Source organism: Triticum aestivum, chromosome 5A, assembly GCF_018294505.1.
Source record: "Triticum aestivum cultivar Chinese Spring chromosome 5A, IWGSC CS RefSeq v2.1, whole genome shotgun sequence".
NCBI lineage: Eukaryota > Viridiplantae > Streptophyta > Magnoliopsida > Poales > Poaceae > Triticum > Triticum aestivum.
In genome coordinates this window covers 462,391,671-462,417,590 of record NC_057806.1, presented here as the reverse complement: position 1 = coordinate 462,417,590, position 25,920 = coordinate 462,391,671, and the positions used below count along the sequence as shown (strand labels likewise).

Here is a 25,920-nt window from a genome sequence, read left to right as displayed (position 1 = left end):
GAGCGTGCCTGGGCCTGACGAATTGGACCTGCCTAATGGCCCATGGTTGGCTCAAATAATTTGGTCGGCTGGACCGGGCCGAGCCTGACCAGCTCAATGCAAATGGGGCCTTTAAATAAACGGTAACAAAAGAATAATAAAAAAACGGTAACAAAAGAATGAAAAAAAAACCAGAGTTCGCTCAAAAGAAATACATTCACTTCTAACTACACCATCTACACTTGTTCGATGCATGACTACAGGCTTCTTCGGACTGATCAATCGGAGCTTCACATCAGCCCCATACGGTTACTTGCTTTCAAGGCCTGCAAAAGCATCACGATTTTAGCACATTTGAGTGACCACCCAATGCAAAGGAAGTGGTGCAAAAGCACTGTGTCGTTGTTACAGTAATTTTGGCTTCCACTAAAGAAAATTAGGCAGATATGAAGGGCGAACAACCAAACCTCTTGATCCCAGTCGCATCGCATGGTCATGTAGGCGAGGATCAGCGTCTGGACCGTCGTGCCACCGATCATTCCCGCCCAAATTCCCTGCACAAGTGAAGAATTATGTTCTCTGTTAGCAGCAGTAGCAGTATTAATTTACGATATGAGACAGCGTACCATTTCTCCCAAGTCAAAGGATAAACAAAAAGCTTACATGTACACCAAGATGGAAGGTCCATCCCAGCAGAGCGCCGAGCGGGACACCGATGAGGTAGTAGCTCCCAATGTTCACATACGCAACCAGCGCCTGCCAACCTGACCCAACTGCAACTCCTGCAGATCACAGATGCAACATCAAGCTTATTTCCTATTTTCTGCATATGTGGCTCGAGCTAACTGTTCGTACCTGAAAGGACGGGTTGGACTCCGTTGAGGAGGATGGTGAGGGCCAGCAGGACGGAGATGTCGTCCACGGCGTCGATCACGGCCTTGCTCGACGAGAAGATGAGGGCGAGCCTGCCGTGGAGGCCCAACGCCGCCAAGCAGAAGAAGATGCTGATCGGAAAGGAGGTCGTCGTCGACGCCATCGTCGCGAATCTCGCCCCGCGTCCGTTGCCCGCGCCGAGCTCGTTGGCGACCCGCACCCTTTCAAAACAAAACCAGGGGAGGGTGTCGGGATTCAATATACTGTTTCGGAAGGAGGCAAAGAGTGGTGGAGTGTCAATGTCTGGTGTACTTTGCTTACCCGGTGCCTGCCAAGAACCCCAATGGGATCATCATCTCCAATCCATTCAAACTCAAGCTGTTCATGGCAAAAATATTAGAAATCATCTCAATAGTTGTGTCTAGCCAATGTAAAATGGAGGTAAGAGATTTCTACCAGATAGACAAGGCATCCACGGCAAGCTCCGCGTTCTTCATGTACCCAGTGACGAAGATCAGAACCCTGTAGTACCAACTCTCCAAGCTGCATCCATAAGCAAGAGAAGAAAAGAGAAAAATATATTATAAAGTTGATGTGTCTCCCTGAGAACTAGGCTATAGCCTAGTGGCAAGGGAGCGTAGTGGCGTCTCCAGCAACCAGGGTTCGAGCCACGTCAGAGACGAATTTCTGGTTTCTCACAAGGGATGCTTTCTCCTATATCAATAAACCATGGGTGCTAGTGTCCATGAGTTTCATCTTTTTTTGATGTGTCTCCCTGGTATTATAGTTACTACCTACCAGAAGTTGAAGGCGCCGTGATGAAAAATACAATAAATAAATACCACAACATGACTCCGGATGCGGAGGACAACTTGACGAACCCCCAGATGTCCACGAACGCCAACGACGAGAACCCACCCCACGTCTCCGGGCAGCCGCCGCCGACGGCGTACGCGAGCTGCAGCGCCACGACGAGCGCCCACGAGAAGTTGAGCGCGATGGCGGCGCCGACGACCCCGAGCCCGAGGTAGCTGACCAGCAGCCAGGTCACCGCGGCATGCACCGGGAACGCCACGGCGGTGGTGACCGCGGTGACCGCGTTCTTCCTCTGGCACTGGAGGAACTTGTTGAGCGGCAGGAGGATGGCGTACATGAAGTGCAGCGGGAGCAGGCAGGCGCTGACGGCCCCGGCCTCGCGGGCCAGATTGGCGGGCTGGCCGAGCGCGCGGAGCAGCTGCCCGCTGAAGATGTAGGTCGGGGAAAGGAGCGCCGCGAAAGCCAGGAGGACAAGCCACGAGCGCTGCATGTACACGCCCAGCATCGCGTACTGCTTCGCGCCGTACGCCTGGCCGCACAGCGTCTCCAGCGCGCTTGCCATGCCAAGCTGCGGTTCATCAAGATTAGGAGTGACATTTGTGAAGTCAATGGATGCTTTTCGTCGTAGGAGTCAATGATGCCCGACAGGAGTGTGTGAGCAAACGTAATTTTCGACGCATAAAAAACAGAGATCGATAGGCAGCCGAGACTTGCGAGAGGAGCATTATGTACCAAGAAGCCGAGGTTGAAGCCGGAGACGACGGTGCTGGCGATGGAGAAGGCGGCGAGCTCACGGTCGCCGAGATGGCCGGCGAAGGACTGGCTGATGATGTTCAGGCTGTAGAGGACCAGCCTCATGAACACGGCCGGGCCGACCACCTCCCACAGCTTCATGGACTCTTCCCATACCTCGCTGGCTAGCCTTTGGACCTGGCCCTCCCTCTCCTTCGTCCTCCTCACGAGAAGTGGTGCGTTCTTCTGCCTCTCCATCTCCATTGTATGGCTACTTGACTAGATGTGCAGATTGGAGGTAAACATATATGCTCTTCGTCTGGAAAAACAACTATTGTATGCTTAGCTAGATCTAGCTTGGAATCTGTAGTTTGCAACGGTGATGCAGCACGCTGGAGAATAATTAATCTGCCATGTGGATGTGGCGAGGATTAGTACTGCTATCTAAATTTGTCGGTCTCGGAATCAAAACCGCACTGAACCAATCAGTGTTTTTCTTCCCAAAAAAATGTACTTGGTCTACGCATGTAAAGGCGGGAGTGGTGGAGTCGGTGTATTGCTGGAAACTTAGCCTTCCACCATTTTTTCTTTTCTGATGAACTGGCAATTTTGCTGCCGACATGATAAGGAGGAGTAAACACATACAAGAACTGGCAATTTGCTGCCGATGTATTAACAAGGAGTAAATAAATACACAGTCTAGCCGTCTAGGTCTTACAAGAGGTTGGGGTTATGGTGACCCAGGCCAAGCTAAGTTAAAAAGACCTAGTTTCTGGCTCGTTTTGGACGTCGGCAACCCAGCCGATGGTGACCGCCGGTTGCAAGATATCTAGCTTAGAGCAACTCTAGCCGATCCCTAAAAAATAGAGAAGTATCCGACCTAGTAAAGTTTAGTGGAGTATTTTTACTTCACTAAATTTTGGCGGGACCTAGCCAATTTCCTAAATATAACGGAGTAATTTTGTTTAGCACACATATGAAAACTAAACATAATAGTGAAGACAAATTGATGGCGCTCTTTTCAGTGAAAAAGCTACAATCACTAAAGCATAAACATAAAATGATAATGACAAATAAGTCAATAACATCTGAGTAGCTCTCGGCAAAAAAGACAAATTTAGGGTTTGTAAAAAAGTTTACCGTTCATGTATTGTTTTGACTTAATTTGTCTTTTCTGCCGAGAGCTACTCATATGTCCAAATGTCTGAATTTAAAGCGCATCTCACGCATCAAATTATCTACCATGCAAAAAAATTGGATTTTTTTTTGATTTTTTTGTGAACTTTTTTTTGACCGGGTGCAGATGAGGCTGGGCTCAGAAATGGATATTCACTTCTTTTGGCCTTTTCTTGTCTCAAAGTTTCCCGCTAATCTCGTGTTTCATGTAAACTACTTTGTGAGGTGACGAGGTACTTGTGTCATGCCCATCTTGGTAGTACATTTTTTCTTAAAGGAGGATTACCCCATTCTCTGTATCATTTTGATGCACACAAGACACAACTTTGTTAAAGTTGAAGTACGAAGTTCAAGTACTAAAGTACAACAAGTGCAAATAACGTGAAAATAGAAACATATGCCTATACACACATAGCCTAATATTTGAACCGCCATACAAGCCGGTTGTACGTGTCCCATACTACCATCTCTCATTGGTTGCACCCATAGTCCATAAGCTGCCGCACTTTCGCATGCTGTAGTAAGGATCACGTACGGATCCATCTTGATACTACATGACAAAAATTCAACTAAAACTTCCATTCAGAAAATGGCCATCTAGGATAATCTTGATAAACCGCTCCTTGAGATGAGGGCATTGGCACTCCAACTCATTTGGAACCTGCCCATCTTTGGATGTGTTTAGGGCCTCTTTGATTCGCAGGATTTTGAAAATGTAGGAATAGGAAAAGTATAGGATTGGAGTGACATGTCAATTTGAATCCTATAAGATTAGCAAGGAGCGTTTGATGCCACATGAAAAATAAAGGAATTGTAAAGAAAGGTTGGAGTGAATGTTAGATTTCCTATGAAATGTAGTGCAAAAGATTTCATAGAAAAAATTCCTATGGGATCTAATCCTATGAATCAAAGGGCTAACATAGAAAAAATTCCTAAGGATTTCAATCCTTCAAAAATCCTATAGAATTACTTTGAATCAAAGGAGCCCTTACTTGCTTTAGAAGCCTGCATAATTCCAACAAGTCAATGTTATGATGACTGATTGACTATAAAACTGAGGGCCGGACAAAGAAATGACCTCTTCGTCCCAATCACATCTCATGGTAATATACGCCAGAATTATTGTCTGAACTGCAGTGCCACCGATCATCCCTGCCCAAATCCCCTGCAAAGAAAGATGATCTAGTAAGGGTGTGTATGGAGACATGTATGTATCTTCACAAGTACAAATACTATTAAAGTATGGCTTGTATGGAATGTACAAGAACTCCAAGATTGAAGAGCCAACTCAGCAGGAGTCCAACAGGAACTCCAATGATGTAGTAGCTTCCTACGTTTATATAAGCCACTAGTGTTTGCCACCCTGATCCAACAGCAACTCCTGCAAATTGCGTCACACGCACGCACATACAGAGCATCAATTAACCTTCAGTTCTGCATTATTTCATTTCTTATTCTGATCTGATTCATCGCAAGTTCAGTGTCATCACTGTGTGCAGGGTGGAGAAGACAGAGTACCTGAAAGGACAGGTTGGACGCCATTTAGGAGGATGCTAATGGCCAGCAGAACGCAGAGGTTGTCCACCGCGTCGATCACAGCTTTGCTTGATGAAACGACGAGCGCGATCTTGTCGTGGAAGGCGAGTGCAAGCAAGCTAAAGAAGAGGCCGATCAGAAAGGAGTTCGCCGTCGAGACGATGGTCGCGAACCGCGCGCCTTTCCCGTTGCCCGCGCCAAGCTCATTAGAAACTCTCACCCTTTGAATCCACAATGAAAATTTTCAGCCATCTGGTGGTAAATTGGCAACTGAAGTGCAGAGTATATGGTGCAAGAGTCTGTATTTACCCAGTGCCTGCTAAGAAGGCCATGTGAATCATCATCTCCCATCCCTGAAAACTCATGCTGGATACAGATAGTTAGCAACCGGTCGTGACATGAGAATATACTTCTAAACCTGCGTACTCGTAGGAAACATGAGTGGCGGGGCAGAGAGAGGTAGAAGATGTAGTACCAGATAGAAAGGGCATCCACAGCAAGCTGAGAGTTCTTGAGGTGTCCTGTGAGCAAGAGCAGCACTTTGTAGTATGAATTCTCCAAGCTGCACGCGAGATGCAAGTATATAAGCATTTGTATCTAGAAGAGCATGCACTGCCGATGCACACAACGGAATCCCGTACGTATTCCTTCCAATACATACCATACCATGACACCAGATGACAGGGACAGCTTGATAAACCCGGAGAGGTCAGCGAACGCCAACCTCGAGAAGCCGGTCCACGTCAAGGGGCACCCGCCGCCGACGACGTACGCGAGCTGCACCACCAGGCTGAGCCCCCAGGAGACGTTGAGGGCCATGGCGGCGCCGTGCACCCCGAAGCGGAAGCGGACCACGAGCAGCCAGGTGGTGGCCACGTGCACGGGGAAGGACGCCAGCGCCGTGGCCGCCATGACCCAGTTCTTTCCCTGGCTCTGCAGGAACCTGTTGATGGGCAGGAGGACGGCGAACCCGAAGTGCATCGGGAGCATGCACACGCCGAGCTGGCCCGCCAGGCCCGCCACCTCGGCCGGCTGGCCCATGGCGGCCAGCAGCGGGGCCGCGAAGACGTACATCGGGAGGAGGAGCGCGGCGGAGAGCAGGAGGACGATCCACGAGCGCTGCAGGTAGATGCCGAGCATGGCGTACTGCTTGGCGCCGAAGGCCTGGCCGGCCAGCGTTTCCAGAGCGCTCGCCATTCCGAGCTGCATGCCGAGCATTGGTGAACGAGTCAGTCGATTTGTCCCACTAATCCGTTGCTTGCTCGTTGAAACTATAATTAAATTGTTCTTCTTCTCGCAAAGAGAGCGAGATGAGCATGATCGTGGCACGTTCACGCACGCACGCATGCAGAATATATAGCAGAGTTGGCATGCCAAGGTTTGACTAGACCCTCTCCCAATGCTGACACCCGGCAAACTGGATCTCAAAGCACCCCCTCACTCTCTTCCACCTCTGACTTCTCTCTCTATCCTCTCGCCGAGCAGCACCAGCGCGAGCACCGGGAAGGGTTCAGCAATGAGGAGCGTAGCCAGGCGGTATAAGGTTATCTTTTCTGTGAGGAGAGGATTAACCGAACGAGCTACAAGAGGGGATTATCACACGTAACAAAAAATAATTTATGAGTTATGATTTCAAACGTAGAAAATCAACCGTGGGAACCAACTTCTCTTCTTCTTTTCACAGCAAAACTAAGTTCTTTTTTAGAAAATGAGGATGACCCCGGCTTCTGCATCTGAAAGATGCATGCGGTCATTTTATTGATTATTCACAAAGATCTTACAAAGAAATATATCAATAAGTTTAAAGTCACCATCTTTACAACATCTGTCGCTACTCCTATCTAACTGATGAAGGAGGTGCCGAGAATCCGGGCCAAATACCAAACAAACCTCGCACGAATGCCTAACATCTAAAACTTGAGGCGCCAACTAAGCCATCAGGGCACTCATCGGTTCGGCACCCTCTCAGAGGCTGCCGACGCATCTTCCACCGATTCATCTTCAGAGCATGTACCGACGCATCAATTGTCAAGCCCGCAGTCGACGCCACCACGACACTAAACAACGCCATCTCCCTACGCGTGCCCATCATCACACATCCGTTGCTGAGACCCTGCCGCACCACGCCGCCGAGACTCCACATCACCGATGTGAACAAGAAACGCCGCTCCACCAGTAAAACCGTCCACTTATCCCTCGATCCAATGCACACCTTCAAGAATGACTCCCCCAAATAGGAAACGACACGAGAGCGCCGCCATCATCCGATCAATTGATCAAGGGTTTCCCCCAAGGTATCGGGAGGAGCTGGGAGCTTCACCTCGTTGATGTCTTCAAGAAGGAAACGCTATAATTAAATTGTTCTTCTTCTCTCAAAGAGAGCGAGATGAGCATGATCGTGGCACGTTCACGCTCGCACGCACGCAGAATATATAGCAGAGTTGGCATGCCAAGGTTTGACTAGACCCTCTCCCAATGCTGACACCCGGCAAACTGGATCTCAAAGCACCCCCTCACTCTCTTCCACCTCTGACTTCTCTCTCTATCCTCTCGCCGAGCAGCACCAGCGCGAGCACCGGGAAGGGTTCAGCAATGAGGAGCGTAGCCAGGCGGTATAAGGTTATCTTTTCTGTGAGGAGAGGATTAACCGAACGAGCTACAAGAGGGGATTATCACACGTAACAAAAAATAATTTATGAGTTATGATTTCAAACGTAGAAAATCAACCGTGGGAACCAACTTCTCTTCTTCTTTTCACAGCAAAACTAAGTTCTTTTTTAGAAAATGAGGATGACCCCGGCTTCTGCATCTGAAAGATGCATGCGACCATTTTATTGATTATTCACAAAGATCTTACAAAGAAATATATCAATAAGTCTAAAGCCACCATCTTTGCAACATCTGTCGCTACTCCTATCTAACTGATGAAGGAGGTGCCGAGAATCCGGGCCAAATACCAAACAAACCTCGCACGAATGCCTAACATCTAAAACTTGAGGCGCCAACTAAGCCATCAGGGCACTCATCGGTTCGGCACCCTCTCAGAGGCTGCCGACGCATCTTCCACCGATTCATCTTCAGAGCATGTACCGACGCATCAATTGTCAAGCCCGCAGTCGACGCCACCACGACACTAAACAACGCCATCTCCCTACGCGTGCCCATCATCACACATCCGTTGCTGAGACCCTGCCGCACCACACCGCCGAGACTCCACATCACCGATGTGAACAAGAAACGCCGCTCCACCAGTAAAACCGTCCACTTATCCCTCGATCCAATGCACACCTTCAAGAATGACTCCCCCAAATAGGAAACGACACGAGAGCGCCGCCATCATCCGATCAATTGATCAAGGGTTTCCCCCAAGGTATCGGGAGGAGCTGGGAGCTTCACCTCGTTGATGTCTTCAAGAAGGAAACGCTATAATTAAATTGTTCTTCTTCTCTCAAAGAGAGCGAGATGAGCATGATCGTGGCACGTTCACGCTCGCACGCACGCAGAATATATAGCAGAGTTGGCATGCCAAGGTTTGACTAGACCCTCTCCCAATGCTGACACCCGGCAAACTGGATCTCAAAGCACCCCCTCACTCTCTTCCACCTCTGACTTCTCTCTCTATCCTCTCGCCGAGCAGCACCAGCGCGAGCACCGGGAAGGGTTCAACAATGAGGAGCGTAGCCAGGCGGTATAAGGTTATCTTTTCTGTGAGGAGAGGATTAACCGAACGAGCTACAAGAGGGGATTATCACACGTAACAAAAAATAATTTATGAGTTATGATTTCAAACGTAGAAAATCAACCGTGGGAACCAACTTCTCTTCTTCTTTTCACAGCAAAACTAAGTTCTTTTTTAGAAAATGAGGATGACCCCGGCTTCTGCATCTGAAAGATGCATGCGGCCATTTTATTGATTATTCACAAAGATCTTACAAAGAAATATATCAATAAGTCTAAAGCCACCATCTTTGCAACATCTGTCGCTACTCCTATCTAACTGATGAAGGAGGTGCCGAGAATCCGGGCCAAATACCAAACAAACCTCGCACGAATGCCTAACATCTAAAACTTAAGGCGCCAACTAAGCCATCAGGGCACTCATCGGTTCGGCACCCTCTCAGAGGCTGCCGACGCATCTTCCACCGATTCATCTTCAGAGCATGTACCGACGCATCAATTGTCAAGCCCGCAGTCGACGCCACCACGACACTAAACAACGCCATCTCCCTACGCGTGCCCATCATCACACATCCGTTGCTGAGACCCTGCCGCACCACGCCGCCGAGACTCCACATCACCGATGTGAACAAGAAACGCCGCTCCACCAGTAAAACCGTCCACTTATCCCTCGATCCAATGCACACCTTCAAGAATGACTCCCCCAAATAGGAAACGACACGAGAGCGCCGCCATCATCCGATCAATTGATCAAGGGTTTCCCCCAAGGTATCGGGAGGAGCTGGGAGCTTCACCTCGTTGATGTCTTCAAGAAGGAAACGCTATAATTAAATTGTTCTTCTTCTCTCAAAGAGAGCGAGATGAGCATGATCGTGGCACGTTCACGCTCGCACGCACGCAGAATATATAGCAGAGTTGGCATGCCAAGGTTTGACTAGACCCTCTCCCAATGCTGACACCCGGCAAACTGGATCTCAAAGCACCCCCTCACTCTCTTCCACCTCTGACTTCTCTCTCTATCCTCTCGCCGAGCAGCACCAGCGCGAGCACCGGGAAGGGTTCAGCAATGAGGAGCGTAGCCAGGCGGTATAAGGTTATCTTTTCTGTGAGGAGAGGATTAACCGAACGAGCTACAAGAGGGGATTATCACACGTAACAAAAAATAATTTATGAGTTATGATTTCAAACGTAGAAAATCAACCGTGGGAACCAACTTCTCTTCTTCTTTTCACAGCAAAACTAAGTTCTTTTTTAGAAAATGAGGATGACCCCGGCTTCTGCATCTGAAAGATGCATGCGGCCATTTTATTGATTATTCACAAAGATCTTACAAAGAAATATATCAATAAGTCTAAAGCCACCATCTTTGCAACATCTGTCGCTACTCCTATCTAACTGATGAAGGAGGTGCCGAGAATCCGGGCCAAATACCAAACAAACCTCGCACGAATGCCTAACATCTAAAACTTGAGGCGCCAACTAAGCCATCAGGGCACTCATCGGTTCGGCACCCTCTCAGAGGCTGCCGACGCATCTTCCACCGATTCATCTTCAGAGCATGTACCGACGCATCAATTGTCAAGCCCGCAGTCGACGCCACCACGACACTAAACAACGCCATCTCCCTACGCGTGCCCATCATCACACATCCGTTGCTGAGACCCTGCCGCACCACGCCGCCGAGACTCCACATCACCGATGTGAACAAGAAACGCCGCTCCACCAGTAAAACCGTCCACTTATCCCTCGATCCAATGCACACCTTCAAGAATGACTCCCCCAAATAGGAAACGACACGAGAGCGCCGCCATCATCCGATCAATTGATCAAGGGTTTCCCCCAAGGTATCGGGAGGAGCTGGGAGCTTCACCTCGTTGATGTCTTCAAGAAGGAAACGCTATAATTAAATTGTTCTTCTTCTCTCAAAGAGAGCGAGATGAGCATGATCGTGGCACGTTCACGCTCGCACGCACGCAGAATATATAGCAGAGTTGGCATGCCAAGGTTTGACTAGACCCTCTCCCAATGCTGACACCCGGCAAACTGGATCTCAAAGCACCCCCTCACTCTCTTCCACCTCTGACTTCTCTCTCTATCCTCTCGCCGAGCAGCACCAGCGCGAGCACCGGGAAGGGTTCAGCAATGAGGAGCGTAGCCAGGCGGTATAAGGTTATCTTTTCTGTGAGGAGAGGATTAACCGAACGAGCTACAAGAGGGGATTATCACACGTAACAAAAAATAATTTATGAGTTATGATTTCAAACGTAGAAAATCAACCGTGGGAACCAACTTCTCTTCTTCTTTTCATAGCAAAACTAAGTTCTTTTTTAGAAAATGAGGATGACCCCGGCTTCTGCATCTGAAAGATGCATGCGGCCATTTTATTGATTATTCACAAAGATCTTACAAAGAAATATATCAATAAGTCTAAAGCCACCATCTTTGCAACATCTGTCGCTACTCCTATCTAACTGATGAAGGAGGTGCCGAGAATCCGGGCCAAATACCAAACAAACCTCGCACGAATGCCTAACATCTAAAACTTGAGGCGCCAACTAAGCCATCAGGGCACTCATCGGTTCGGCACCCTCTCAGAGGCTGCCGACGCATCTTCCACCGATTCATCTTCAGAGCATGTACCGACGCATCAATTGTCAAGCCCGCAGTCGACGCCACCACGACACTAAACAACGCCATCTCCCTACGCGTGCCCATCATCACACATCCGTTGCTGAGACCCTGCCGCACCACGCCGCCGAGACTCCACATCACCGATGTGAACAAGAAACGCCGCTCCACCAGTAAAACCGTCCACTTATCCCTCGATCCAATGCACACCTTCAAGAATGACTCCCCCAAATAGGAAACGACACGAGAGCGCCGCCATCATCCGATCAATTGATCAAGGGTTTCCCCCAAGGTATCGGGAGGAGCTGGGAGCTTCACCTCGTTGATGTCTTCAAGAAGGAAACGCTATAATTAAATTGTTCTTCTTCTCTCAAAGAGAGTGAGATGAGCATGATCGTGGCACGTTCACGCTCGCACGCACGCAGAATATATAGCAGAGTTGGCATGCCAAGGTTTGACTAGACCCTCTCCCAATGCTGACACCCGGCAAACTGGATCTCAAAGCACCCCTCACTCTCTTCCACCTCTGACTTCTCTCTCTATCCTCTCGCCGAGCAGCACCAGCGCGAGCACCGGGAAGGGTTCAGCAATGAGGAGCGTAGCCAGGCGGTATAAGGTTATCTTTTCTGTGAGGAGAGGATTAACCGAACGAGCTACAAGAGGGGATTATCACAAGTAACAAAAAATAATTTATGAGTTATGATTTCAAACGTAGAAAATCAACCGTGGGAACCAACTTCTCTTCTTCTTTTCACAGCAAAACTAAGTTCTTTTTTAGAAAATGAGGATGACCCCGGCTTCTGCATCTGAAAGATGCATGCGGCCATTTTATTGATTATTCACAAAGATCTTACAAAGAAATATATCAATAAGTCTAAAGCCACCATCTTTGCAACATCTGTCGCTACTCCTATCTAACTGATGAAGGAGGTGCCGAGAATCCGGGCCAAATACCAAACAAACCTCGCACGAATGCCTAACATCTAAAACTTGAGGCGCCAACTAAGCCATCAGGGCACTCATCGGTTCGGCACCCTCTCAGAGGCTGCCGACGCATCTTCCACCGATTCATCTTCAGAGCATGTACCGACGCATCAATTGTCAAGCCCGCAGTCGACGCCACCACGACACTAAACAACGCCATCTCCCTACGCGTGCCCATCATCACACATCCGTTGCTGAGACCCTGCCGCACCACGCCGCCGAGACTCCACATCACCGATGTGAACAAGAAACGCCGCTCCACCAGTAAAACCGTCCACTTATTCCTCGATCCAATGCACACCTTCAAGAATGACTCCCCCAAATAGGAAACGTCACGAGAGCGCCGCCATCATCCGATCAATTGATCAAGGGTTTCCCCCAAGGTATCGGGAGGAGCTGGGAGCTTCACCTCGTTGATGTCTTCAAGAAGGAAACGCTATAATTAAATTGTTCTTCTTCTCTCAAAGAGAGCGAGATGAGCATGATCGTGGCACGTTCACGCTCGCACGCACGCAGAATATATAGCAGAGTTGGCATGCCAAGGTTTGACTAGACCCTCTCCCAATGCTGACACCCGGCAAACTGGATCTCAAAGCACCCCCTCACTCTCTTCCACCTCTGACTTCTCTCTCTATCCTCTCGCCGAGCAGCACCAGCGCGAGCACCGGGAAGGGTTCAGCAATGAGGAGCGTAGCCAGGCGGTATAAGGTTATCTTTTCTGTGAGGAGAGGATTAACCGAACGAGCTACAAGAGGGGATTATCACACGTAACAAAAAATAATTTATGAGTTATGATTTCAAACGTAGAAAATCAACCGTGGGAACCAACTTCTCTTCTTCTTTTCACAGCAAAACTAAGTTCTTTTTTAGAAAATGAGGATGACCCCGGCTTCTGCATCTGAAAGATGCATGCGGCCATTTTATTGATTATTCACAAAGATCTTACAAAGAAATATATCAATAAGTCTAAAGCCACCATCTTTGCAACATCTGTCGCTACTCCTATCTAACTGATGAAGGAGGTGCCGAGAATCCGGGCCAAATACCAAACAAACCTCGCACGAATGCCTAACATCTAAAACTTGAGGCGCCAACTAAGCCATCAGGGCACTCATCGGTTCGGCACCCTCTCAGAGGCTGCCGACGCATCTTCCACCGATTCATCTTCAGAGCATCTACCGACGCATCAATTGTCAAGCCCGCAGTCGACGCCACCACGACACTAAACAACGCCATCTCCCTACGCGTGCCCATCATCACACATCCGTTGCTGAGACCCTGCCGCACCACGCCGCCGAGACTCCACATCACCGATGTGAACAAGAAACGCCGCTCCACCAGTAAAACCGTCCACTTATTCCTCGATCCAATGCACACCTTCAAGAATGACTCCCCCAAATAGGAAACGTCACGAGAGCGCCGCCATCATCCGATCAATTGATCAAGGGTTTCCCCCAAGGTATCGGGAGGAGCTGGGAGCTTCACCTTGTTGATGTCTTCAAGAAGGAAACGCTATAATTAAATTGTTCTTCTTCTCTCAAAGAGAGCGAGATGAGCATGATCGTGGCACGTTCACGCTCGCACGCACGCAGAATATATAGCAGAGTTGGCATGCCAAGGTTTGACTAGACCCTCTCCCAATGCTGACACCCGGCAAACTGGATCTCAAAGCACCCCCTCACTCTCTTCCACCTCTGACTTCTCTCTCTATCCTCTCGCCGAGCAGCACCAGCGCGAGCACCGGGAAGGGTTCAGCAATGAGGAGCGTAGCCAGGCGGTATAAGGTTATCTTTTCTGTGAGGAGAGGATTAACCGAACGAGCTACAAGAGGGGATTATCACACGTAACAAAAAATAATTTATGAGTTATGATTTCAAACGTAGAAAATCAACCTTGGGAACCAACTTCTCTTCTTCTTTTCACAGCAAAACTAAGTTCTTTTTTAGAAAATGAGGATGACCCCGGCTTCTGCATCTGAAAGATGCATGCGGCCATTTTATTGATTATTCACAAAGATCTTACAAAGAAATATATCAATAAGTCTAAAGCCACCATCTTTGCAACATCTGTCGCTACTCCTATCTAACTGATGAAGGAGGTGCCGAGAATCCGGGCCAAATACCAAACAAACCTCGCACGAATGCCTAACATCTAAAACTTGAGGTGCCAACTAAGCCATCAGGGCACTCATCGGTTCGGCACCCTCTCAGAGGCTGCCGACGCATCTTCCACCGATTCATCTTCAGAGCATGTACCGACGCATCAATTGTCAAGCCCGCAGTCGACGCCACCACGACACTAAACAACGCCATCTCCCTACGCGTGCCCATCATCACACATCCGTTGCTGAGACCCTGCCGCACCACGCCGCCGAGACTCCACATCACCGATGTGAACAAGAAACGCCGCTCCACCAGTAAAACCGTCCACTTATCCCTTGATCCAATGCACACCTTCAAGAATGACTCCCCAAATAGGAAACGACACGAGAGCGCCGCCATCATCCGATCAATTGATCAAGGGTTTCCCCCAAGGTATCGGGAGGAGCTAGGAGCTTCACCTCGTTGATGTCTTCAAGAAGGAAACGCTATAATTAAATTGTTCTTCTTCTCTCAAAGAGAGCGAGATGAGCATGATCGTGGCACGTTCACGCTCGCACGCACGCAGAATATATAGCAGAGTTGGCATGCCAAGGTTTGACTAGACCCTCTCCCAATGCTGACACCCGGCAAACTGGATCTCAAAGCACCCCCTCACTCTCTTCCACCTCTGACTTCTCTCTCTATCCTCTCGCCGAGCAGCACCAGCGCGAGCACCGGGAAGGGTTCAGCAATGAGGAGCGTAGCCAGGCGGTATAAGGTTATCTTTTCTGTGAGGAGAGGATTAACCGAACGAGCTACAAGAGGGGATTATCACACGTAACAAAAAATAATTTATGAGTTATGATTTCAAACGTAGAAAATCAACCGTGGGAACCAACTTCTCTTCTTCTTTTCACAGCAAAACTAAGTTCTTTTTTAGAAAATGAGGATGACCCCGGCTTCTGCATCTGAAAGATGCATGCGGCCATTTTATTGATTATTCACAAAGATCTTACAAAGAAATATATCAATAAGTCTAAAGCCACCATCTTTGCAACATCTGTCGCTACTCCTATCTAACTGATGAAGGAGGTGCCGAGAATCCGGGCCAAATACCAAACAAACCTCGCACGAATGCCTAACATCTAAAACTTGAGGCGCCAACTAAGCCATCAGGGCACTCATCGGTTCGGCACCCTCTCAGAGGCTGCCGACGCATCTTCCACCGATTCATCTTCAGAGCATGTACCGACGCATCAATTGTCAAGCCCGCAGTCGACGCCACCACGACACTAAACAACGCCATCTCCCTACGCGTGCCCATCATCACACATCCGTTGCTGAGACCCTGCCGCACCACGCCGCCGAGACTCCACATCACCGATGTGAACAAGAAACGCCGCTCCACCAGTAAAACCGTCCACTTATCCCTCGATCCAATGCACACCTTCAAGAATGACTCCCCAAATAGGAAACGACACGAGAGCGCCGCCATCATCCGATCAATTGATCAAGGGTTTCCCCAAGGTATCGGGAGGAGCTGGGAGCTTCACCTCGTTGATGTCTTCAAGAAGGAAACGCTATAATTAAATTGTTCTTCTTCTCTCAAAGAGAGCGAGATGAGCATGATCGTGGCACGTTCACGCTGGCACGCATGCAGAATATATAGCAGAGTTGGCATGCCAAGGTTTGACTAGACCCTCTCCCAATGCTGACACCCGGCAAACTGGATCTCAAAGCACCCCCTCACTCTCTTCCACCTCTGACTTCTCTCTCTATCCTCTCGCCGAGCAGCACCAGCGCGAGCACCGGGAAGGGTTCAGCAATGAGGAGCGTAGCCAGGCGGTATAAGATTATCTTTTCTGTGAGGAGAGGATTAACCGAACAAGCTACAAGAGGGGATTATCACACGTAACAAAAAATAATTTATGAGTTATGATTTCAAACGTAGAAAATCAACCGTGGGAACCAACTTCTCTTCTTCTTTTCACAGCAAAACTAATTTCTTTTTTAGAAAACGAGGATGACCCCGGCTTCTGCATCTGAAAGATGCATGCGGCCATTTTATTGATTATTCACAAAGATCTTACAAAGAAATATATCAATAAGTCTAAAGCCACCATCTTTGCAACATCTGTCGCTACTCCTATCTAACTGATGAAGGAGGTGCCGAGAATCCGGGCCAAATACCAAACAAACCTCGCACGAATGCCTAACATCTAAAACTTGAGGCGCCAACTAAGCCATCAGGGCACTCATCGGTTCGGCACCCTCTCAGAGGCTGCCGACGCATCTTCCACCGATTCATCTTCAGAGCATGTACCGACGCATCAATTGTCAAGCCCGCAGTCGACGCCACCACGACACTAAACAACGCCATCTCCCTACGCGTGCCCATCATCACACATCCGTTGCTGAGACCCTGCCGCACCACGCCGCCGAGACTCCACATCACCGATGTGAACAAGAAACGCCGCTCCACCAGTAAAACCGTCCACTTATCCCTCGATCCAATGCACACCTTCAAGAATGACTCCCCCAAGTAGGAAACGACACGAGAGCGCCGCCATCATCCGATCAATTGATCAAGGGTTTCCCCCAAGGTATCGGGAGGAGCTGGGAGCTTCACCTCGTTGATGTCTTCAAGAAGGAAACGCTGCAAGGGCGTCGCCATCATCGACTCCGGCCACCGGCCGAAGACTAGATTCTCACCCGGATCTGTCTCAAGTAATTCAGCCGACAACCTGTGCACAGTCTCGACCGCCATCAAAGCCCTAGATCTAGACGCCTAGGTCCGGCGATCATCCGCAACAACACTGCCACCGTGGGAGCCCTTGGAACACCGGCCACTGCCTGTGGGTGCCATCACTGGAGCCTGCGAGGAGGGCTGCCATCCACCTCTCCAAACCGTGAGAGCCGTCGAGAGGGATCCCGCGTGCTCGTCACCGTCTCTGATCCGAACAAATCCGGAGACCAAGCCATCAGATCACCGGTGCAGATTCGCTTTGGACAGAAACATCCCCATGCTATGCCGCCACGGGCAGCACGAGCTTCACCTGCCGCCACCTTCCAAGGCCGCCGCCCTAGGATCCAGGCTGAACGTCGCCGCCGCCACCGTCCACGTTCCGCCGCCGCCAGATTGACGAGCCGCCGGCCACTGCAACCATGGCCGTCGTGACCACGCGGACACGCCCAGCGGCCCGCACCACCCGGACTTCCACGTCGCGTGCAGCTCCGCCACCATGCCATCGCCTTGCGTCGTCGCCGGAGGCGAGTCGCCGCGCCGTCGATGGATGACCTCCCTCACCCGATCTAGACATGGGAGGGAAGTGCTCCTCCGCCACCGCCGTCAGCCGGCCGGGGCTTCGCCCGGCGGCTTCCTCCGGCAGCGACGGAGGGAGGAAACGGGGGAGATAGACCCTCGTCTAGGCTTGTTCAAGATCTTTCGCTCTTGATTGATTTTTGCTAGCCTTGTAAACCATATGAATCAATCTGTACTTCCATCTAATGGTTCTTCAATCTGAACCCACAACTTGTTAAAAACTTGTACTAAGTAACAATGCATTTAGCATGCATGCTATCTAATGGTAGTGACCCACATCCAAAATATCACTGTAATTAGTATTTGCAAGTCAGATACAATCTGATAAGAAACACTTCAAGCTCAAGTGCTCAACCACATTAGCACATGCAACATACCAGCAAGCCGAAGGTGAGTCCAGAGACGACGGTGCTGGCGATGGAGAAGGCGGCGAGCTCGAGCTCGCCGATGTGGCCTGCGAAGGCCTGGCTAACGATGTCGAAGCTGTAGAGCACCAGCCTCATGAACATGGCAGGGCCGACGATCCCCCACAGCTTCTTGGACTCCTCCGCCACTTCCCTCGCCAATGCTCGCTTCTTCCCGGGCCTATACGCCAGCAATGGAACGCTCTCCATGGCAAAGTGATTGATATTCTGTCGCTGCAGATAGCAGTTCGCACAGGGAAGGCTGAGCAATGTGTATATGTACTGTTTGAAGGCAGGCTGCAGAGTAATTTGCAGCCTCGCTTCACGGCTCCAGCACGTCGTGTATAAGTTATTCGGGCGAGATTCCACACAGCAATCCATCATGTAATTTGGTGATCGACTTTGCACATGCTCTGCATCGAGGGAATTGCATGTGTTGACGCTCTGCATCGAAAGAAATGCATATGTTGGCTCTATTTTATTTTTCTTGCTTAGAAATTGCAACTGCTGGGTGGGCTGGCGAGGGAAGAAAATCCTATGCGACCCGGGTCGTACGCCCACGTTGTGAGACCCTCTCGAGAGGAGGACACTTGGCAAAGCGAACCACATATGTCAGCTCCGACATTTATGCTCCGTTTCACTAAAAAAAATCCTGAATCCTAACCTCCACCACGAAAACCCAATTTCCCTTATCTTCTTCCGCTCGCTCGCCGCGGCAGCCAGAGCCGCCCCGCCGCCTTCGCCCTCGCTGCCTCGGCTGCTCTCCCTTGAGGCGCTTCTCGAGCTCGCTCGCGGCGGCTGAGGCGCTTCTCGAGCTCGCTCGCCGCGGCCGCAACTGTGGCCGCTGCCCCCGGTGCTCTCCCCCGCGGCTGGACTGACCTGACAGTGTGCAAAGAAGACAGCCCCAACAGTGACGACCAAGGGTACATCTTGCCAACGATTTGAGCTGCTCATGTTGCCAGTGATGACCAAGGATAAATGTGCGAAAGGAAGGAACTTTGTAGTTTGTACAAAATTCTGTAGTTTGTTCATCTTGTCAATGATTTGATGAGGTACTGATACATGTACAACTTTTTGTAGTTGGCACATCTTGCCAGTGATTGAGCTGCTGTTGTATAAAATAATTTGATGTACACTGTGAATAGAAATTTGTGGTAATTGACAAAAGAGATTTTTTGTAAGGCAAGAATACAAGCTGTTGTGTGTAATGTTGCTTGTACATGACTCTTTTGCAAAATATGACTGCACTTTAGGATTGACCATCCTGATGAATATAGCTACAAAATAAGATTGCATATAGTCATTACTTTCAGAGAAATAAGATTGACCATCCTGATGAGTATAGCTACAAAATAAGAGAATAGAACATTCCAGTTTTGCCAAAGAGACAAATGCACAAGGTTTGAAAATATTTGTTCACCAATATTCAGGTAACAACACAAGCACATAGTTAATAACACCATTTAGCTGACATGCCCAGCTAACTAGCTTTAAGGAAACAACAAGAATCAGCGTATGATACATACGTCACTGCTGAAACCTTGATGTGCTAGCATCTTCGCTGAAATCTAATTGACGAGCAGCCGGCAATGTTGTGCCATCTCCATGAGCTTCAAGCAATAATTTTGTAAATTCTCCTTGAATAGGTGGAACAGAAACTGGTGGGCACTCTCCAAATGCCATGGCTACATGCGGACATATAGTACTGGCACCGGCGAATTCTGAAGGGCCAATTGTAGGTGGAACAAGCACGGACTCCTTTGCTGGATGGTTTGTACCTTTTCCTGCACATTATGTGAATATAAGAAATAGAAGTAAAACTTTGCTACTTATTCACACATAAGAATTAAATGTACCTTTCTTTTTCCCTTTCTTTGCTCCCTCTAGAACATCTTTTGATCTTTTTTTCATTGGACCTTTTATTCGTTCAGGAGCTTTGAATGGCACCATTGTCTTGGCAACATATTCATTCATTTCGGAGGAACTTTCAGAATCCTCATCCTCATCTAAGTTTAGATTGCCAAGTAATTCATGTGCTTCCAAAGCCAACTTATCAATACCAACGTTCAGATATGTAAGAACCTCCTTCGAAGTTTTACACTTCAATGCAAGTGACATCATTTTTCGAGAACTATGTGCAAACATAGAGTCTAGGCTATCATCGGTATTCGGTTTGGAAGTAAAAATTTCTTGTTTTGCATGTTTTGTCCATCTGTTCAATATGAACTGACTTGGCAGGGTGATGATATTGCAGCAGGTCAAAACCTTATGAGTGTGCTTGCATAATATACCTACAACATTCAAAACTATTTTAGAAAGTAATTTCAAAGGCTATCATATTAAGGAAGTGAGGAAGCATGTTGCGTACCTATACAGCAATACAACTTGCATGAACACCATATCTCCAAAGTAGTTGGATTAAAAGCCACTATGGCTTCATCATTCTTGTATTCAAAAGATGTCAACTTGTAAGTGCTAACTGTGTAATCAGTGCTCAGCAAAATACATGACAAACTAAATTGCTTCTTGAATTCTTCTTCGAACTCGGAATAGAGCGTCCTGGTATATGATTCCGCTGCAGTCTTCAACAAAGGTAGGCTAGGTAGGCAGAGTACTGGGTTGGTATGGCGTGACTTGTAGTCTTCGTATTTTTCTTTCCGGCGAAGACGAGCAATGCACTTCTCATATGCTTGTATCAATTCTGAAAGGCATAATCTTTTGCGGAAAGTTTTCTTGAACACATTGTTCATTCCTTCACTCCTTTGTGTTGATGTCATGTCTGCACTAAAAGACTCCCGACGATAAATAGTAGCCCACTTCTCACGCAACTTGTACAGATTGTTTATCCAAGAATTTCCCCCAATCTGGTACTTAACCAAGAGCTCATGCCATCTATTCTCAAAATGTGCCACTGATCTATCTTCATACACACATCTTTTGAATTCTTTAAGGAACAAAGGATGGTCGCTAATTACATGGCTTAGATGTTTAGCGGCATTCTGGTACAAATGCCATAAACAAAGACGATGTCGTGTTTCCGGAAAAACCCTTCCAATAGCATTTATAATGGCAGCACATTGATCGGTGAATATTGTTTCAGGCTGCTTACCAGACATAGCTTGTAGGAAGGTTCTAAAAACCCACTCAAAGGTATCTGCAGTTTCATTATATAAGAGTGCTGCACCAAAAAGAATAGTCTGTTTGTGATGATTAACACCAATAAACGGAGCGAATGGCATTTGAAACTTATTTGTTGAAAATGTGGTGTCAAAGGAAATGGCATCTCCAAAGACAGAGTAATCCATGATAGCTTGTCCATCGGTCCAGAAGATATTCATTATTGTGCCATCATCATCATCTAGTTGCATGGCGTAGAAAAACGAAGGGTCCTCAGCTTGCTTGTTCTTTAGATACTCTGTTAATGTTTGAGCATCTTTGGTTTCCAAATACTTTGAGCGCTCACTTCGTAAAAAATTGTTGCAATCCATTTGCAAGAAGGGTACTGCATCTTTACCATACCAAAGCTCACAGAAATCATATATTTCAGCTTGTTTAATTCCCGATGTCCTCATCTGCTTAATCATATGGCGATCGGCATCTAAGAGTTGACGCTGCGATCTAAGCATGTGCCTCTTATCTGGACTTACAAGCTGATGATTGTGATCGAGCATGACTTTCTGCACATTCCAAATACCCTCCCGAGTGATGCTGAATTGAACACGAGCCATGCAATCAGTTCTCGAATTAGCTTGTTCTTTCTTGGCTACATGTGTCGGATGAGTGCCCTTCACACCTGCCTTGCTACAAACAAAATATCTAGAACTTAAAGTCCCATCTCCTCTATGCTTAAGGTGGCACTTCCTAATGCTGAATCCTTTGGTTTGAGCATAAGAATTGTAAAACTGATATGCCTCTTCCTCACACTGAAAGGTCTTCCCAACTCTTGGAACAATATTTTCATCTTGCAAATCCTGATCGTTCCTTGCTGTGCTGCTCATCCTCGGTGGAATTGTGTTCTGCGATTGCTGCGAGGGTAATGTAATCATTCAAACATGGTTCAGAAATAAATAATTATACAAAGGATTGATGCTATTAATCTGTTCTTTACCAAAACTTAGATGCGTGCTTCTGAAGAAAGACATGTTTGTGTTAAATCTGCTCACTATATATTGTTTGCAACAAGTTGTACTCACCATCAGTGGAGGAGGTGTGGGTAGAGGAGGTTCCGATGGATGGGCTGCCATATTTCCATCTTGAAACTCCTGATCGTTTCTTGTTGCGCTGCTCGTCCATGGTGGAACTGTGTTCCATGGCAACTGCTGCGAGAGTACTGAAATCAATCGAACGTGGTTCAGAAGGATATAATTTCTCGTGCAGAAGGTTGTACTCACCATGAGTGGAGATGTGGGCAGAGGAGGTCCCGATGGATGTGCTGCCATATATGTTGATTGCTCTGGTGCCTCGTCGCCGTCGTCCGGCTGCACCATGGTGCGGCCTCGTCGCTGGCGAGATGGAAGAGACAGAGAAGATGAATAGGAGTAGAAGCTGAAAGGACTAGGAGGCGTGGGGAATAGAGTGGGACGGACGGAACGTGATTAGCGATTTGTTGCTGAAATTAATTAGAGAATTAATTACTTGCGTTGAAAAGCTTTTGCCAAGTGTCCTCCTCTCGAGAGGGTCTCACGACGTGGGCGTACGACCCGGGAATAGAGTGGGACGGACGGAACGTAGGTGTACGACCCAGACGCGCGTTCATGGCGGATACGCTCACATGCATGCATCATAACTATATACGTACACCTTCATCTTGGATTCTTGATCGCGCATGCATGCATGCAGGGGTACGGGGTGGTGGCGGCGAGCGCGTGGGCGGCGCTGGAGGGCGCGGCGTTCTACGCGCTACGCGGGGCTGTACCTGGTGGCCTGCAGTCGGTCGTGGCTAGACCTGGCCATCCTCCAGGCCGGGCCGGGCCTGACCAAGCCCGAGGTAGAAAACTCAGGCCCGAGCCCCGCCTGGCCCGGCCGTCGGGCCTAGTTTTCAGGCCCGAGCCCGGCCCATCACAGCAAAAAACATGTCGGGCCTCGGGCCTCGGGCCGGACCTCTTCAGTAAATGGCATAAACAGCGGGCTCAGGCCCGGCCCGACCTAGTCTTCGGGCTCAAAACCTAGGCCCAAGCCCGGCCCAGGAGCAGCGTCGGGCCGGGCTTTTTCGGGCCGGGCTGTTCGGGCCGGGCGGCCCATGGCCAGGACTAGTCGTGGCGTCGTTCGGCGCGGAGCAGTTCTGTTAACATGTACTCCCCTCGTTCCAAATTACTTGTCTTAGATTTGTCTAGATACGGAGGTATCTAGCATTAAAATGAGTCTAAATACATTTATATCTAGACAAATTCAAAACAAGTAATTCAGAACGAAGGGAATAACTCTTTTGTTGTAACAGTCTGGCACGTCTAGCACGTCCAGCCCTACTTTGTAGAATCTTAACCGCAGCCCAGGCATGCGTGCCTACCTTTCCAGGTTCTTCTCTATGTAAAGTTGCTGTACCATGTTATAATTGTGTGTTGAGAATCAATCCACTCTTCTACTTGGTATCAGACACTAGGTCCTCGTCATGGCCTATACCCAAGGCTCCTCCTCCTCCACTACAACCAGCTTCGCCTCCTCCCCCAGCTCCCACTCCGGCACCTCGGCTGCCCCCGCTGCCGGCACCACCCCGGCCACCGGCCCCGCCACCTCGGCTCTTCGTCTTTGGCACCCTCTCATCCTCCTTCTCTCGTAGTCTGGTACCTCCCCCCACACCGGCTCCCAATTCGCCCCCATCTTCTCCTCATTTGTGCCCTCGCCGCCGGCGCCCCCTGCCAAAAACCCCATCTTTCAGGATCACATCTCGAACCACACAAAATTACTTCTCAATCCTGCCGAACACAACTACCACAAGTGGAAGACTTTCTTCCTCATGGTTCTTGTCCGCTACGACGTCACCTACCTCATTGAGCACCCCCCTCCCCCCAACGCCGACACCCAGTACCTCGAACTCGACACGCATATCTTTCTCTGGATGTATTCCACCCTCGCGGACACTCTCGTTGATCATGTGATCGGCGCCACCAACACCCACGCGCTCTGGACGCGGATCCGCGACTACTTTCTCTCCAACCACGCCGCCCATTACATGATGCTCAACAGGCAGTACCGCAACCTCAAACAGGGGGATCTCTCGGTTGACGAGTACGCGCGCCGCATGAAGCTGCTCACCGCCGGTCTCGCCGACATTGACCACGCGGTCACCGAGGTCGACCTCACCATCTAGTTCCTGCACGGCCTCGACCAACGCCTCGACAACATTCGCGTCGTATTGGGTGACACCGTCCCTTTGCCGCCGTTCGAGACGGTCTTCTCGCAAGTCAAACTCGCCGAGGAGAATCTCGCCCAACGCGCCGCCAAGGCGGGCGCCATGGTTCTCGCTGTCCAGGGGAGTGGTGCTCCCCCGGGCGGTTCCTCCAGGGCCAGCGGCTCTGGCTCTCGCTCCGGTGATCGTGGTGATCGTCCCCAGGAGCGCTCCAACGACCGCGGCAACGATCGCGGCAACGGGCGTGACTCCAACCCATGTCAGCCTGATGGTGGTGATCGTGGTGAGCGCGGTCGCGGACGCGGCCGTGGACGTGGCCGCGGGCGCGGCGACCAGGGGCGCGGCGCTGCCCTGCCCTTCTCTCCGTACACGGGCTTCTTCGCTCCTTATGAGATGGCCCTGCCGCCGGCTCGCCCTGGCTAGGTACCTCCAAACGCCGCGGGAGTCCCCGGTCCCCGGCCTGGCTCCCACGCCTAGGCCTACCCCATGCAGTATCAACCCTACTCCGGCCCGGCGCCGTACCAGCCGCCTCAACTCTCCTAGGATCATCTCGCCATGTTGAACGCCGCCTACAGCGCCCACGGCTTCCCCAACTACGGTGCCACGCCGAACGAATGGTACCTCGATAGTGGCGCCTCCAACCACGTGACTGGCAACTCTGGTAACCTCACCACCTCGTCTTCTTCTTTACAACATAATTTGTCAAGCATTCTTGTAGGCAACGGTTCACACATGCCCATCCATTCCATCGGCTCCACCACTCTCTCACCACATAACTTTCACTTACGCAACATTCTCTTTTCTCCTAATGTCACCACTAGCCTCATCTCTGTTCGTCAGTTTACCAAAGATAATTCTTGCTCTATCAAACGGGCATGTTTCACATCATTTTCCTTGCTTTCGCTTTTTTATCAACAATTTTGCTTCCTTTTTAGTTCTTTATTATCAATAATTTTCCTCCCTTTTGAGTTCTTTATCAATTTCCCCCTCCTTTTGCTTTACTGGATGTAGAGGCCATTTCCACAAGCCGTCCTGAAAAAATCTCAAGATTTCATGCAAGACACTGCCGTTTGGATTTTGGTCGCTTGAGTGCATTAGACCATTAGTCATGACATCTTTTACTGTTGGTTGGTTTTGAGTTGCTTATCACGCTTGCCTCGAGATGACATCTTTTACTGAACTTGAGAATGACAATAATCCAGCAAGCCTTACCTCAAATAAAATAGAAAAACATCTTATATTATGCGATAGAGGGATACTAAAATAATTTAGCACGCCTCAGGAAGCCGAGTAAAAATACATGGTGCCAGGAGAATTAGGACTGAGCAAAGAATGCACTACCGAATTTCAAAATCTAAAGTACAG

The 25,920-nt window shown here is 49.1% G+C and overlaps 1 protein-coding gene and 1 pseudogene across 1 annotated transcript; both read right to left on the bottom strand.

The window, feature by feature from the left end:
• Window positions 1-257: 257 nt before the first annotated feature.
• On the bottom strand, window positions 258-2,658 carry LOC123101390 (protein DETOXIFICATION 27-like; annotated as a pseudogene).
• A 1,297-nt stretch (window positions 2,659-3,955) lies between these two features.
• LOC123101389 (uncharacterized) lies at window positions 3,956-24,077 on the bottom strand. Its single transcript, XM_044522865.1, has 16 exons — window positions 23,829-24,077; window positions 23,716-23,744; window positions 23,580-23,587; window positions 22,403-22,539; window positions 20,578-22,234; window positions 20,066-20,500; window positions 19,916-19,993; window positions 19,430-19,486; window positions 18,874-19,088; window positions 18,183-18,443; window positions 5,774-6,315; window positions 5,588-5,674; window positions 5,422-5,478; window positions 5,095-5,333; window positions 4,839-4,957; window positions 3,956-4,741 (listed from the first exon to the last, which is right to left on the bottom strand). The coding sequence occupies exons 1-16, from the start codon at window positions 24,075-24,077 to the stop codon at window positions 4,574-4,576; spliced, it is 4,338 nt and encodes a 1,445-aa protein (XP_044378800.1). The 3' UTR covers window positions 3,956-4,573.
• Window positions 24,078-25,920: the final 1,843 nt, after the last annotated feature.